Raw genomic sequence first — 14,060 nt, forward strand, 5'->3', positions numbered from 1 at the left:
AGAGCTACACTTTGAGCTTGATTTGTGACCTCGCTCTTATGCCATTTTTAGGTCTCCTATGGATAGCTTTTATCGGTCTGGACAGCATCAATACTTAGTGGGCTTTAGGGCAGGTAGGTCCATTGCTTTAATAGATGCACCCAGCTCATTAGTTCCATTCTACCCTTCCCCGCCCCTCTGGTATGACCTGCCTCTCACCAGCAGTTTTTTAATGCTGTTTTTCGTAGGTCCTTCCCATTCTTTAGATAATCTCTGCAAACTGCTCTGCAAACTGCTGAAGAACTTGTGTATTGCGGTAACATAGGTGTGTGTTAATAGGGTTCACATAGCAAAGTCTTTTTTGCTAGGTTGTAACTCGCAACCACCGTTAGTGGTAATAGATTATTCTTTTGGTGAACAATAGTAAAGTCCACATTTGTAAAGCGCACAATCACCCGTTAGGGTCTCTAGGCGCTGGGGGCCGTCGGGAAGATTAAGCGAGCTATTGCCCAGAGTCACATGGTGCTGGGCTAACCTGCCGCCGGAGCCGGGGATCGAACCGTGGTCCCCAGATTCCAGCGTCAGTCGCCCTGGCCGCGGCGCCACACCTCTTCCAATGCAGCTTCAGTGGCAGCCACATGTCTGTTTGGTAGAATGTAGTTTGAAGTCCTAGTGGTATGAGAAGAATATTTTGTAGTGAATGCAAGTAGCCTAGGTAGTACAGAGTGACAATGAAAGAGCTCCTCTGAACTGAGATCGAAACATGGGACCAAGAGTAGTAATCCACGTATGCACTGTGATATTAAAGGGCCACCTGGAATGATGACCTTCTGGGACAGGAAAACACTTTTTTGGGTTGTTTAGAGGTGCAACAGAAAAATAATCCATTTTGATCCAAAAATTGTACTTGAACTATAAAGGTGACTACTTATTGCCGAGACCAAAATAAGTCTATAGCCATTCTAGCTTTATGGTAAGCAAAGTTAAGAGCTGTGAAGGTAAGATTCAACTTTTTTTGTATTGTAATGACCATGGTGTCCCTGTAAAGATGTTTCAGAGAAGATGACATAAGTCCCATCACCGTAGCATACAGAATAGGACTGCACTGAATGAGAATGGAGTCTGGAATTCTCTAGCGCTTCAACTTGCAGTACTTAATTAAGATTTTCAAACCTTCCCTCACCCATCCAAAAAAAGTATGTTCATACTTAGTAATTGAAAACTTGATTGAATAATAGATGTTTTTTCTTTCTTTACCTTTAGCTGAACTAATAACTTATTATTTCCTAGCTTGATGACCCCATGGAGCAGCACAGGCTGCAACAGTTGCAAGCAGCCGCAGCTCATTGGCAGCAGCACCAAGAGCATCGCATTGGCTACCAGTACCAAGGAATAATGCTTAAACATGGTCAGCTGCAACAGCTACTGCAGCAATACCAGCAAATTATTCAGCAGCCTCCGCACATGCAGGTAAGGTCCTTCAATACCCTTAGTAAATCTTTCCTGAACTTTGACTGTACCAATATAATTTTGTGCTTTTTTTCCAGTTGATGGTGCTGTTGAGCCGTATGTGCATTATGAGCTTCTATACCTTTAGAATTCTGCCATTGATAACACAAATTGCTGCTGGTAATGACCATTGCTTTTGAGGGAGTTATGTTACTGGTTTGTGCGAATATTGCAATGCCACAAGTATTGTTTTGTGGCTTTATTTATTGTCCTGCTGTCCATCATATCCCTGTTCTTTTTAAACATTCCTTTGTCTCTTTGCTGTTAACCCACACATGGTTTGGAAATGGACTATCCCAAAAAACTCCTGAGATTCTGCTCTTTATTTCCAAGATGCAAGGACTTGAATTCATCTTCCTGAAGCTGTTTCAAATATCAGAAAAGGGGGTGGTGATGAACAGAGTGCCTGAATTAAGCAGACCACTCTTACCCAGTCCAATGATCAGGGCTTGATCCATCACCGTTTTTTAGCTCACTGCACCATCCCAGCTCAGAAACTTGGCTATATGCAATTTAGTCTGTTCCTGTCCCAGTGCATGATGGGAACAGGGCAAACCAAACTACCAAGCCAATTCTTATACTGGGAAGGAAACAAGCTTCCCGGGACCGGTTTCTGCCATTTCAGGCGTCGTCGGCCCGGCTTGCTTGAATCCTGATGGTGCAATGAGCAAGGGACTCACATCTGAGTATACCCTTCCACGCTTATGGTGGACAAAATGATTCAGAAAAGGGGGTGGTGATGAACAGAGTGCCTGAATTAAGCAGACCACTCTTACCCAGTCCAAAGATCGGTGCTTGATCCATCACCGTTTTTTAGCTCACTGCACCATCCCAGCTCAGAACTTGGCTATATGCAAATTAGTCTGTTCCTGTCCCAGTGCATGATGGGAACAGGGCAAACCAAACTACCAAGACTGGGTAAGAGTGGTCTGCTTAATTCAGACACTCTGTTCATCACCACCCCCTTTTCTGAATTGTTTCAAATATTAGCCCTTCTGCCAGTCTCGTTAGTCCTTGCTAAAGGGTGGTTTTGTTAGTGAGATGCAGTGGATGGCCGGCAACCGTCAGCCTGTGTCTTAAGTACAACACCTACCGCTGGTGTATGCCACAATGTGATGCGATGCAGCAGGAGGGTATATTTATTCCCCCTTATGTAGTGTCCATTTTTGATGGCTTGTGGTATTGCCGATTCCCATCAGTTTGAATAAATGATTCAGTCTAGTTACAAGTGCGAATTAATGGCAGTGACCATTAGGTGAATGGAGGAGACCCTGGGAAATGTAGTCTGGGCTACGGTCTATAACTCCTTCGAGGTTCGATGGTGGGTGATACGCCGGTCCAGATCCTGTAGGTGGCGTACAAGGGGTAATCGATAGGACACACACAGAGGATCGAATTGTGGTGTGGCAAGATGGTGCACTAGATGTCGACAGAACATTGAGAGGGAGACGGTCAGAACCCTAGTGATGACTGTAAAAGCGGGAACGATTGAGGAATTGGACACCCGTCGGGGAGCGGACTGCCGAGTATGTCCATCAGGACTGCATGATGGCTGATGGGCGGCTCCATGCTGAGGATGCACAGATCCACAGTTGGGAACTTTGCTTGCTGGACAACAGATCCTGGCTGGGCCCTTGTGGTAAGGGAGTCTGCCTCAGTGGCCTGCCAGATTCCACTGCTCCTGAGAAAAGTGATGCGGGCAATGAGTGGGGTCCAGCGTTGGTGAGCTGCGAGTCTCTCCATTCAACTGCTGTGACCACTGCACTTGGTGTTTCTCCACATTAACCTGAACTTGTGACTTTTGTCTTGCACATTTTGTTTTCTTTGCTTGACATGCTAGTTACCTGTTTAGTGTACTTATGCATGATGTGGCCATCACTGATTAACTAGCCTGTTCGAAGTGACTACTCTAGGCCCTCCCTCCCTTAACGGTTGCGTGTCGAGTCCCGGAGCTGAGCCCTTACAGTTCAGTACCACGTTTCAGTTCGGATTATAGTTAGGAGGAACAAGGGTGGAGGGAGGGGGTGGGGTCAAATACATGGATATGACTGGGCAGAAACAGTTGGGTGATTAGGTTCAAAATCATTCTTCGGGTTACCCTCTGTGCGCAATCCACACTACCCTCAACAGTATTGTTTTGCATGCTTTTCCCACCTCTTTGCGTATTGTTTCGGCCAATGGAATTTACTTTTGGACCTAAAGGCTTTGCGGATGGCCTTCGGGCCTAACTGCGTCAGTCCAGCTCTCCGAAGCACAAAAAAACTGCGACGCGGTCGAAGAAAAAACTTTGCGGTTGTCTGGCTCGGCGTCGAGAGATGCAGCGTCAAAGCATTAACAATCTCAGTTAACAGTCCGGTCAAGAAGATATTGGAGTATCAGCGGTGGAGGAAGAAGAGGCCTTCTCCGCGGCCGAGTTTGATCCGCAGTTCGATCTAGATGCTGAAGAACTTCAGCATGTGGCAGTCCACTTTTGCCCTGAAATTGCCAGCGCCGAAACTGAAAAATGCCTCAGCTTATTCAAATATAGACATTGTTCCACAGAAGATGGATCCCAAACAGAAGAGACTTTATATCAACCCAGAAACTGGACATATTCATTACAAGCTGCCTCAAACACAAGCTCCCTGAGTCATTACAATATCCCTTTCAAAAAGAACTCTGTTGGTACCAGTCGTTATCACCCACCACCATCCCCTCCACCACCCTCTTCTCAGACTTTAATTCCTTTACACATCACACCTCTGGATTCTCCACAATCTCATCATGATGGGGATGATATTTATATGGGGGGGCATGCATTACAAGTAGATCCATGGACAGATTAAGCAATTGACCCTCCATTGGACAATGATCAGACCTTTACCCTGCCAAGCTGTCTCCACCTCAAGCTGTCTCCACCTGATGACAATGTTTCTTATCTGGAACTCAATACCAGGGCTGCAGAATACCATGGGGTGGTGTTACCCAAAGAACCCGTAGAGGATTTTTTGTTTGAGACATTAAGACCCGAATAGTTAAAAACCCAACCATGTCATATAATCTCAAAACGTCTTTTTTTTTTCTTTACATAGTCTGTATCTCTTAACAAATCTCGGAGCCCGTATCCTCTGACATCCTTATGAATCAAATTGGGCACAGTGAAGCTTACGTTCCCGTATCACTGAAGTGGTAGTCAGTATTCCGAAAAACCCATAATACTTCATATCCCTTTGAAATACATATGTGCACAGTTCAAAAGAGGAACGCCCTGTAAGAAAGTGGCTCTATATACACTGGACCAAAGTACGGTACAGTGTGTATAGAGTCCAGTTTTCAGAGGTGTAACGGAGGTTAAAGTCTCAGGTCTGACCTTACTATCCAAAGTGGTAGCTTGGTCAAGCAGTAAGGCAGAACCAGAGGACAGTGTAAAGCATTTGTTGTACACACTCAGTCAGCAAAAGGTTTCACAAACTCAAGAACTGAACTCCAGGCCAATTGTATTTATATATTAAAATATATAGTTTTATTTTTAGAACCAACAGGTATCAAAACAAACTTTTCTCAAAATAAGTGACTTCAGGTAGTTACTTTGCAGAAAGACAAACGTTGAAAGCACAATAGTTACAGTGGTTGCAATAGGCAACACAATTCTAAACACAATTTAACATTGAGCTCAATGGGTTGTTCTACATAAATGCAGTTTATTACTTTACGGATTACTTTTCTAACCACAGGACTAGATCCTGGATTCAGTCCCGGGACCTACGCTGTAAACAGTTAAGTAAAAGCGTTTTAGTTGCAGTCATGATTTTTAAAGAATATAAATGTATTTTCAAAGTTGACACGTAGAAACTTTTCAGTGAAAAACTTGCAATGTTATCCTATGTAAGGAAATTCAAGTCACAGGTAAAAGTAGGTTCTCGTTACTTTTGTAATCCAATACTGGACTCCTAGGTTCAGCACTGCGGTCTCTACCTAAGACAGGTAAGTAATTAGGGTTTAGTAGTTGGTACGATTTTTAAGGAATATTTGTAGCTTGCAAAAATATTATAAATTTCACAGAAAAACAGTCAATGGTTTCCTATGGAAGAAAATTCAGGTTACTGGTATGTACAGTTATAATTACTTTGGTGGTTCAATACTGGGCTGAAAGGTACAGTACTGCCTTCTCTCCTGATACCAGGTGAGTTATTCGAAATTCGTTACTCGGCTGATTTAAGATGAATATTTTAAAGTTTCAAAGCTTCCAGTCAATGTTATCCTATGGAAGGAAAGTGAGTTATCGATTTTCAGGTGAGTACTGTACTCGACTGGGGATAGACACGGGGGTCTCCCAGGGTCGGAAAGGTACAGAAGTTACACCCTCAGCGGCACAGGGGCAGCCGGGTGCAGAGATTAGGCCCAATGGAGGGCAGGGGGCCTTCAGGTGGTGGCTGCAAGCAAGCAGGCCACGCTGCTTTGGGAGCTGAGCTCCTGGTCACCTACTCAAGGCAAGTGGGGAAGTAGAGTAGGGTAGTAGTTGCACTTCCAGCGGCACTCGGGTGGCTGGGTGCAGGGTGCTTTTGAGCCGTTGGGCACTCAATGTTATCTAATGGGAAAGTTAAAAAGGGAACAAAGGCTGCAGACCCGGACGGAGATTCTTCAGGTGCGACCACCACTTCGAGAGGTAAGTTGGAATCTTGGAGAAGAGGTAGGTACCCCAGAGGAAGGCACATGGAGCTGTAGGGTGCTGCGTGCAAGGGTGTCTTTGGGTGTTGGGAAATCTTACACTCAGCTGGTCGCGGTTGGAGGGGGTCCCTGGTTCTGAGGCTCCAGGCGTTGTGTGGGTTGTCGAGGAGGGTCTTTGGGTACTGGACTTTGGGTCCCAGTCACCAGGGGGACGTCCTCGTGGTCTAGGATCACTCTGGCACGGGCTGTGCTCTGCCGGTGCAGAGTGGGGTGAATTCGCGGTTCCTGGCTGGCACCAGGGGTATTGCTGTTGGAACAGAGCCTCTGCTCATGGGAGTCCCAGTCTTTGAGGGTCAATGCAGGCAGGTCCTCCAGGTTTTCCAAGGTTGCCTTTTGCAGGCGTCGCCGGGATTTAGCAGGAGCAGGTTCCAGGATCGACAGGCCGGTAGGGCTGGGGCCAAGTCAGTTGGTGTTGTCCTGTTAGCAGCTGCACGGCGGGTCTTCTTGATCTTCCTTCTTGTTCTCTTATCGGGATCTAAGGAAGGAAGGTTCAGGGTGCCCCTAAATACTAAATTTAGGGGCGTTACAGGTAGATCAGGGACCTTTAGGTCCCTGTCCTGGGTTGGGTACACGCCTTAGCCTGCTCCTCTCCTGTGGGAGGGGGGCAGGAGCCTAGCTGTGATTGGGCAGGGTTCCCCATCTTCAAGATGGCCGGAGCCCGGGGTCGTGCTTCACCTCGCATCTCCCACATGAGGGGTGGGGTTGGCACAGGCTGGGACACCCCTCTTCCTGACCTAGGGTTTCCCCTAGTCTTCCCGCCAGAGTGGGGGTCAGAACTGGTGGGTGCCAGTTGCTGGGTGGAGAGCCACCCCCCCTGCTCTCCTGGGCGTGCAACAATGCACATCCTGGGCGAGGTGCTAGGTCTCCTCCCCCAGGATGGGCAGGGGGAAGCTTCAAAGGCATGCCGCCTTTGTGAGCTTCTCCAGGCCACTTGCTGTACTTAACAACTGGCCCCCACCAGTTCTGTCCCCCCACTCTGGCAGGAAGACAGGCGTGAAAACCTTAGTGAGGAAAGGTGGTGTGCCAGACTCTGCCAAAACCACCCTTCGGTTGGGGGAGGCGAGGTGAAGCACCACTCTGGCCTCTTGCCATCTTGAGGTTGGGGAGCCCTACTCGGAGACCGGCTCCTGCCCCCTCCCACATTGGCAGGATAGGGGGTGTACTCACCCCAGGGAAGGGACCCATTGGTCCCTGACCTTCACATACCTGTCCGATCCCGAACCAAGTAGAAGAACGAGAAGAAAGAAGACATGCTGTATAGCTGCTAACAAGGACAACACCAACTGACTTGGCCCCAGCCCTACAGGCCTATCGACCCTCGAACCTGCTCCTGCTAAATCTCCTGTGGTCAGCAACCTCTTAAACCCTGGAGGACCAGACTGCCTTGCTCATCCAAAGACTGGGACTCCCACGAGCAGTGGTTCTGCTCAAACAGCAACAACCCCTGGTGCCAGCCAGGAACCGTGAATCCAGCACAATCCGCACCCACAGAGCCCGGCCTGTGCATGAGTGAGGACGTCCCCCCGGCGATTGTGACCACGAATCCAGCACCAAAGGACCCTCCACTCTTCTGATGACGCCTGCAGCCACACAACCAGGGACCCCTCCAACCACGACCAGCTGAGGGTGAGATTTCCCGACACCAAATGACACCCCTGCACCCGGCGCCCCCACGGCCGCCTGTGCCCAAATCCTGGGTGCCTACCTAAACTACAGCTTCCCAACTTACCTCTCAAAGTGGTGGTCGCACCTGAAGAATCTCTGTCCCCAAGCCTGCAGCATTTGTTCGTCTTGCAGCTTTCCCAATTGAAATACATTGGCCGCCCGACTGCCCAAAAAGCACAGTGCACCTAGCCACCCGAGAGCCACTGAGAGTGCATCATCTGTCGTATCTTACTTCCCCACTTGCCCTGTGTAAGTGACCAGGAGCCCAGCTCCCACAGCCGCGTGGCCTGCCTGCTAGCAGCCACCAACCAAATGCTAACATTGGGCCTACTCACTCTGAACCCGGCTGTCGCTGAGGGTGAAACTACTATACCTACCTGACCCTGGGAGACCCCGGAGTCTTGCCCCAGAACTGTAACTCTGTGGTTGTTACGTGCTCTTTGCTGCTCCATGTACCCCTTGAATAGCGTAGTTTCTTGCAAAGTCTTAAAAATGGACCTATCGGAAGATAGGTTGATAAAACACGTGGATGAAAGCTGTGATAGCTAAGCAGCGAGTTCCTCGCCATATGCTTGTGATATTCTTCCCATTTTTGGCATATAAAGTATGATACTCCAGTGGTACTTGCCTCCCCGATAAACTTGAGATTAGTATCACCACAATTCAACCAATTGGAGAAAGTGTCTGTTCTTGGCATTTAGAGCGTTAGATTCACATGCGCCCACCCGTCTCCCTGGGTACCTGTAGTTGCAGTTAATTATAAAGTTATATGCAAGGTGTGAGAAGTTGGCCTGATATATAGTGCTCACTATTCTAGTGATCACTTTGTATCATACCAAACAACCCTTATTGATTGGTTGTAAGTCAACTTTTCAGACCAGCTATCCTAGTAGCATGGACACGAGCAGTCTTCAGGCTAAACTCTAGATGGTGTGTTAAGCCAGCTGTTTTACCACCACATATACCCCTTGAACACCAAGTGAAAGGACACCACACAAGTTGTTATAAAAATATAGGATATTTATTAATAACAGTTCTACCCTGAACTCTTTATGAGTCGGAGCTAAGCACAATACAAAACTCTTAAGAAAATACTTCAAGTTGCACAATTTACATAAATGCCCGAGGGGCACGAAAAACCATATACTACAAAAGTGGAATGCGAAATACTAGCAGGTAAGTAACAAGATCCAGAGGCTTCAGGATCGCTAGAACTACACTACTGAACCTTAAGATTACGAGCAGGAGGCCTAGGGAGATCGGGTGCAGAGTGTGCACTCTCACGCGGGATGCGGGACAAAGTCTATGGATGCTAGATTTCGTAAAGTTAGTGTTATCGGACGAATCCGACTAGTTAGGCTGAAAACGAAAAAGGATCTGGACACTTAGATAGTGAACCTACGTTGGAGCACCGAAATGCTCGAGTTACCTAGCCCAGGGGCTGCGGCTGCATAGGGTTCAAAAGACGTCGGGAATCCTCGTTACAGTCTATGGAGCCTGAAAGAAGTTGTTGCTGGCAGGCGACCAGTGATGAAGTTCGATGGGATCCAAGCCTGGATCGGAGTTGAAGATGACCTGAAAGCAGAGGGGACTCAGTTCTTGATCACTAGCCAGTGATCAGATGGGCACCAGGATGGCACCGGATGAGGGCACCTCGACCAGGTGAGTGGGCGACGCTTGGCTCTGCAGTCTCTCGGACCAGGAGGCGCTGTCGGCGACCAGGATGGAGGGGCGAGCTGTCCCACGAGGGTGTCTGCTGTCGGTGCTGCTGAAACCATGATTGGAGCAACAAGCCTTGGCAAAGGCAAGCCCACGCGGTGGACTCAAGATGGCGTCTGGAGTGGACCAGGGGGGTCCAGGGTGCTCCTCTGTTGGAGGGGAGCAAGGGCCAGTCTGGAGCAACCAGACCAGCGGTGAAATCGTCGTGGTACGTCGTCAAGAGGGTCACTAGCCAACGGGCAAGTGACCGGACAACGTGGCAAGCAGCGAGGAAGCAGAAGGGCCCCACGCAGATCTCGTGGATGCTGGGAGGCTGGACTTCGGTGCTGGAGCTGCTTAGGGTTAGGGCTTCTCAAACCCCAGTGCACTTGCTCGAGGGTCTCTCGGGGGTCGTGCTGGTGAAGCGTCGTGCAGGTCTTGAAGATGGCCGGTCCCACGGGTCTCGTCGCACCCACGAATCTCAGCTGGGCTGGATGATGAAGGGAGAGGTCGGAGATGGAGGGAAAACCGGGTCTCGTCGAGCTGGGCAGTCTTGATCCGGAGGATGGACTTCAGCAAACCGCAAGAGCTTCGATGGTGCCTGCTGGTGCAGGGTGGCTACTCCTTAGCCACAAGGGAGAGTCTTCAGAAGAGTCAAGAGTTCCTTTCGTGGAAAGTAGTTTCAAGATCCAAGATTATCTAATTTGGGAAGGGGGCCTGCTCCTACCTTTATACTAATAAAAGGGGCTGGCACGCGACTAAGTCCTGCCCTATGGGTGGGACTAGGAGGGGGGTGGTTACACCCCTCTCCTTTGTCCGGTCTCTCTCCAGCTCAGGGGCTGGTGTGCCCCAGGAACTGGTTTGAGCCGGCATATGCACAGTGAGCACCGGGGTGCCACTTGCAGTCACCTTCCTTTCAGCCCTGCCTACCTGGAATACACAAAATCTTGTCTGGGATGGTGCTGGCACCGCCCCTGACAGGAAACCCTTTGTCCATGCCTCCGTTGCTGGAAGGACTCCCAGCAGCAGGAGGGCAGACTTGTGTCTCGGTGGCAGCATCCATTTTGTGGAGCTTAGGCTATGTCTGACTTTAACCGGGGTTCACAGTTACATACATGTCGTGTCCCTCTAGAAGGGTGGAATGCTAACCCCGTCGCCAGAATTGGCGAGGGGTTAGTATTCCAATTCGTATGACGCCTTACTCGACATGTTTTGATAAAGCTATACCAAAGTTAGCATTTAACCGCGAGGATTATAATGCACTTAAGAGTATATGGTATAGCGTTATCATGGAACAGCTATTTGGACTTGCTTCCGCAAGCTGCAAACGGGCTCAGCTCATGCCAGAGCACCATCTCACATAATTCCAAGCACTCTGCCTTCAGGATTGATAAGGCCTGCCATAGGAGTGACTGATAGGAATATGTGTCCATTTTAGGGTTAGATATAGGAATACTATATCTAAAGCAAAGGGTGTTTACACCACCTTGCCCCAGCTGTCGTGCAGCCAGTTGTGTCTGTTTGGGTGGCCAGCCAGGGGTGGCATAATACATGCTTCAGCCCCTGGTAGGCCCTGGGTACACCTATGCCCTGGATACCTAAGGTATGCTGTACAGGGACTGATAAGGTGGCCCAGTACCAATTGGTAAAATGCACCTAAGGTACATGGTTGTAATTTAGAGAGAGAACAGCTAGGCTGTGGGTCTGATTAGCAGGCCCACAGCCAGGGAAAGTCGTAAATCAGTGAAGCAAAAAGCAAAAATCTGGGGTGGCCATGGGATTGCAGACCCCACTCTCCTACACAAGGACATCTCTATACTACACTTACTCCATTCTCACCCTCTTGCGGGAAAACAATCTAACAATTGTAGTTGATGACCATGCGCACGATCACCGAAAAGGAGTCGTCGCCTTACCCCGTGACTAGGAAAGACTTGTATGAAGAACAAGCATTTGCAATGCAATAGGTCTCGCATTAGGAAAATGTGAGCTATTGGTATTGTAAATGACAATTTCTTATATATGTGTGTGTATATATATATATGTATGTATGTATGTATGTATGTATGTATGTGTATGTATATATATATATATGTGTGTATATATGTGTGTATATATGTGTATATATATGTATGTGTGTATATGTATATATATGTGTGTATATATATGTATGCTTTGAAAATATAAAAATTAATAGCATTGTTATTCACAAAGCCAATAGCTTACACTTTCCTAATGCAAGTCCTATTGGCTATGGCAATGCTTATTGGTAGCAAGCAAGGACAGTGCTGTTGTGGTGTCCCCGAGTGGTGTGGTGGTGTCCCCGAGTGGTGTGGTGGTGCCCCCGAGTGGTGTCAGTGGTGCCCCCGAGTGATGTGGTGGTGCCCCGGAGTGGTGCCCTGGTGCACCTGAGTGATGTAACAACCTCAAAGCCCACGAGACCGGAAACAGAACTGTAGCCTCAGAGAAGGTGATGAAAGGCGGGTGCTGGGAGGAAAGCATGACCACCCTCATACCCGGGCTCGGTGGTGAGGCTCGTGTCCACCTGCACACAGGCAGGTAACAGCCCGAGGTGTTGAGAGAGGGCTGAGTTGCGACTGCCTCACCTGTGCCTCAGTGGAAACATCTCTGGCAGCTGTGACCAGCTGTCGGTGGTGCCCAGGACGGAAAACGGAGGAAAGAAAGGGGAGAAAGAGCAGTGAGACGGGAAACAAGGATTCTAGTATTTGTAGGTTCGAGGCATGTGGGCTGCTAAATTCATATCTTTTGCATAGATCGCCGCCTAGTGTTGGGTCCGGATGATCGCACATTGTTGTCCTGGAAGAGTCTTCGAAGTATCCTGAGATAGGTGGCTCCTCCCCTGGACTACAGTGCGCATGGGCATCGGCTCCATCCCCAGATTGTTTTTAGCCATTGTGGCAGAGATGGAGTGAAAAGTGTAAAGGATGTCCATGCTAATAAGTGAATGCAAGAGTATATCTGCAGCTGCGACGGGCACCGGGGAGGAGGGTGGGCGATATGAATGTTAGCAGCCCTACATGCCAAGAACAGATGCATACTGGTAAGTAGCATATTCAGTTCGAGGCATGTGGGCTGCTAAATTCATATCTTTTGCATAGAATATATAGCAGTCCCTCCATTAGCGGCGGTTGCCCGTGCCAGCTGCAGAAACCTGAAAAAGTGTCTTGAGAACAGCCTGTCCTACAGCTGCTTGCTGCTTGGAATGCACATCAACACAGTAGTGTTTTGTAAAGGTATGCGGTGTAACCCATGTGGCTGCTCTGCAAATGTCTTCCAAAGGAATGTTCCCCAGGAAAGCCATGGATGCCCCCAATTTGCGTGTGGAGTGCGCCCTTGGGGGTATTGTTATGGTACGTTTAGCTTTTTGATAACAGATTTGGATGCACTTAACAACCCACCTGGCTATACCTGCTTTGGAAATAGGGTTGCCTTTGTGCTGTGGCGAGAAGGCAACAAAAAGTTGTTTTGTTTTCCTAAAGTGTTGTGTCCTGTCAATATAGTACATCAACGCCCTCCTAAGTCCAAAGTATGGAGCATTCTTTCGCCACCGTTTGTGGGTTTTGGAAGAATGCGGGTAGGTCAATAGTTTGGTTGAGATGAAACTGTGACACCACCTTTGGAAGGAATTTGGGGTTAGTGCGTAGTACTACCCTATTTGGATGAATCTGTATGAACGGCTCTTGGATTGTGAGCGCTTGCAGCTCACTGACACGTCTTAGTGACGTAATAGCAATAAGGAAAGCCACTTTCCATGTTAGGAACTGGAGTTCACACGAGTGCAGTGGCTCCGCCGCTAATGGAGGGACTGCTATATATTCTATGCAAAAGATATGAATTTAGCAGCCCACATGCCTCGAACTGAATATGCTACTTACCAGTATGCATCTGTTCTTGGCATGTAGGGCTGCTAACATTCATATCGCCCACCCTCCTCCCCGGTGCCCGTCGCAGCTGCAGATATACTCTTGCATTCACTTATTAGCATGGACATCCTTTACACTTTTCACTCCATCTCTGCCACAATGGCTAAAAACAATCTGGGGATGGAGCCGATGCCCATGCGCACTGTAGTCCAGGGGAGGAGCCACCTATCTCAGGATACTTCGAAGACTCTTCCAGGACAACAATGTGCGATCATCCGGACCCACACTAGGCGGCGATCTATGCAAAAGATATGAATGTTAGCAGCGCTACATGCCAAGAACAGATGCATACTGGTAAGTAGCATATTCATTCCTTCAGATTGGACTGGTGATAGGGGAGAAAAGGCATAATATTTGTGGGTACATAGAAAGGGTGCAAACAGAAGGGCATACAGAGAGGTCAGAGGAACAGACTGAAGAATAGATATACAAGGGGTATGAAGCGCAATGAAGGTGTACGGAAATCAAGACTGACAAGTGCATGTATCTTCTATACTCTAACTGTATGATAATGCACACACCGGGACATGTCTCATGGAATTTCTTTTTTTTTTTAAG

The 14,060-nt window shown here is 48.3% G+C and overlaps 1 protein-coding gene across 7 annotated transcripts in view; it reads left to right on the forward strand.

The window, feature by feature from the left end:
• The window catches only part of YLPM1 (YLP motif containing 1), a 1,323,976-nt gene that overhangs the window by 25,828 nt on the left and 1,284,088 nt on the right, over positions 1 to 14,060 (forward strand). For all 7 annotated transcript variants that reach the window (XR_013600905.1, XR_013600906.1, XR_013600907.1 and 4 more), the window contains exon 2: positions 1,270 to 1,449. Coding sequence is in view for 4 of the 7 variants with exons in the window: in XM_078659897.1 (XP_078516023.1) it covers positions 1,270 to 1,449 (180 nt within the window). In the remaining 3 variants the exon portion in view is untranslated. The remainder of the gene's footprint in view (positions 1 to 1,269; positions 1,450 to 14,060) is intronic.

This window comes from Lissotriton helveticus, chromosome 9 (assembly GCF_964261635.1).
Source record: "Lissotriton helveticus chromosome 9, aLisHel1.1, whole genome shotgun sequence".
Taxonomy (NCBI): domain Eukaryota; kingdom Metazoa; phylum Chordata; class Amphibia; order Caudata; family Salamandridae; genus Lissotriton; species Lissotriton helveticus.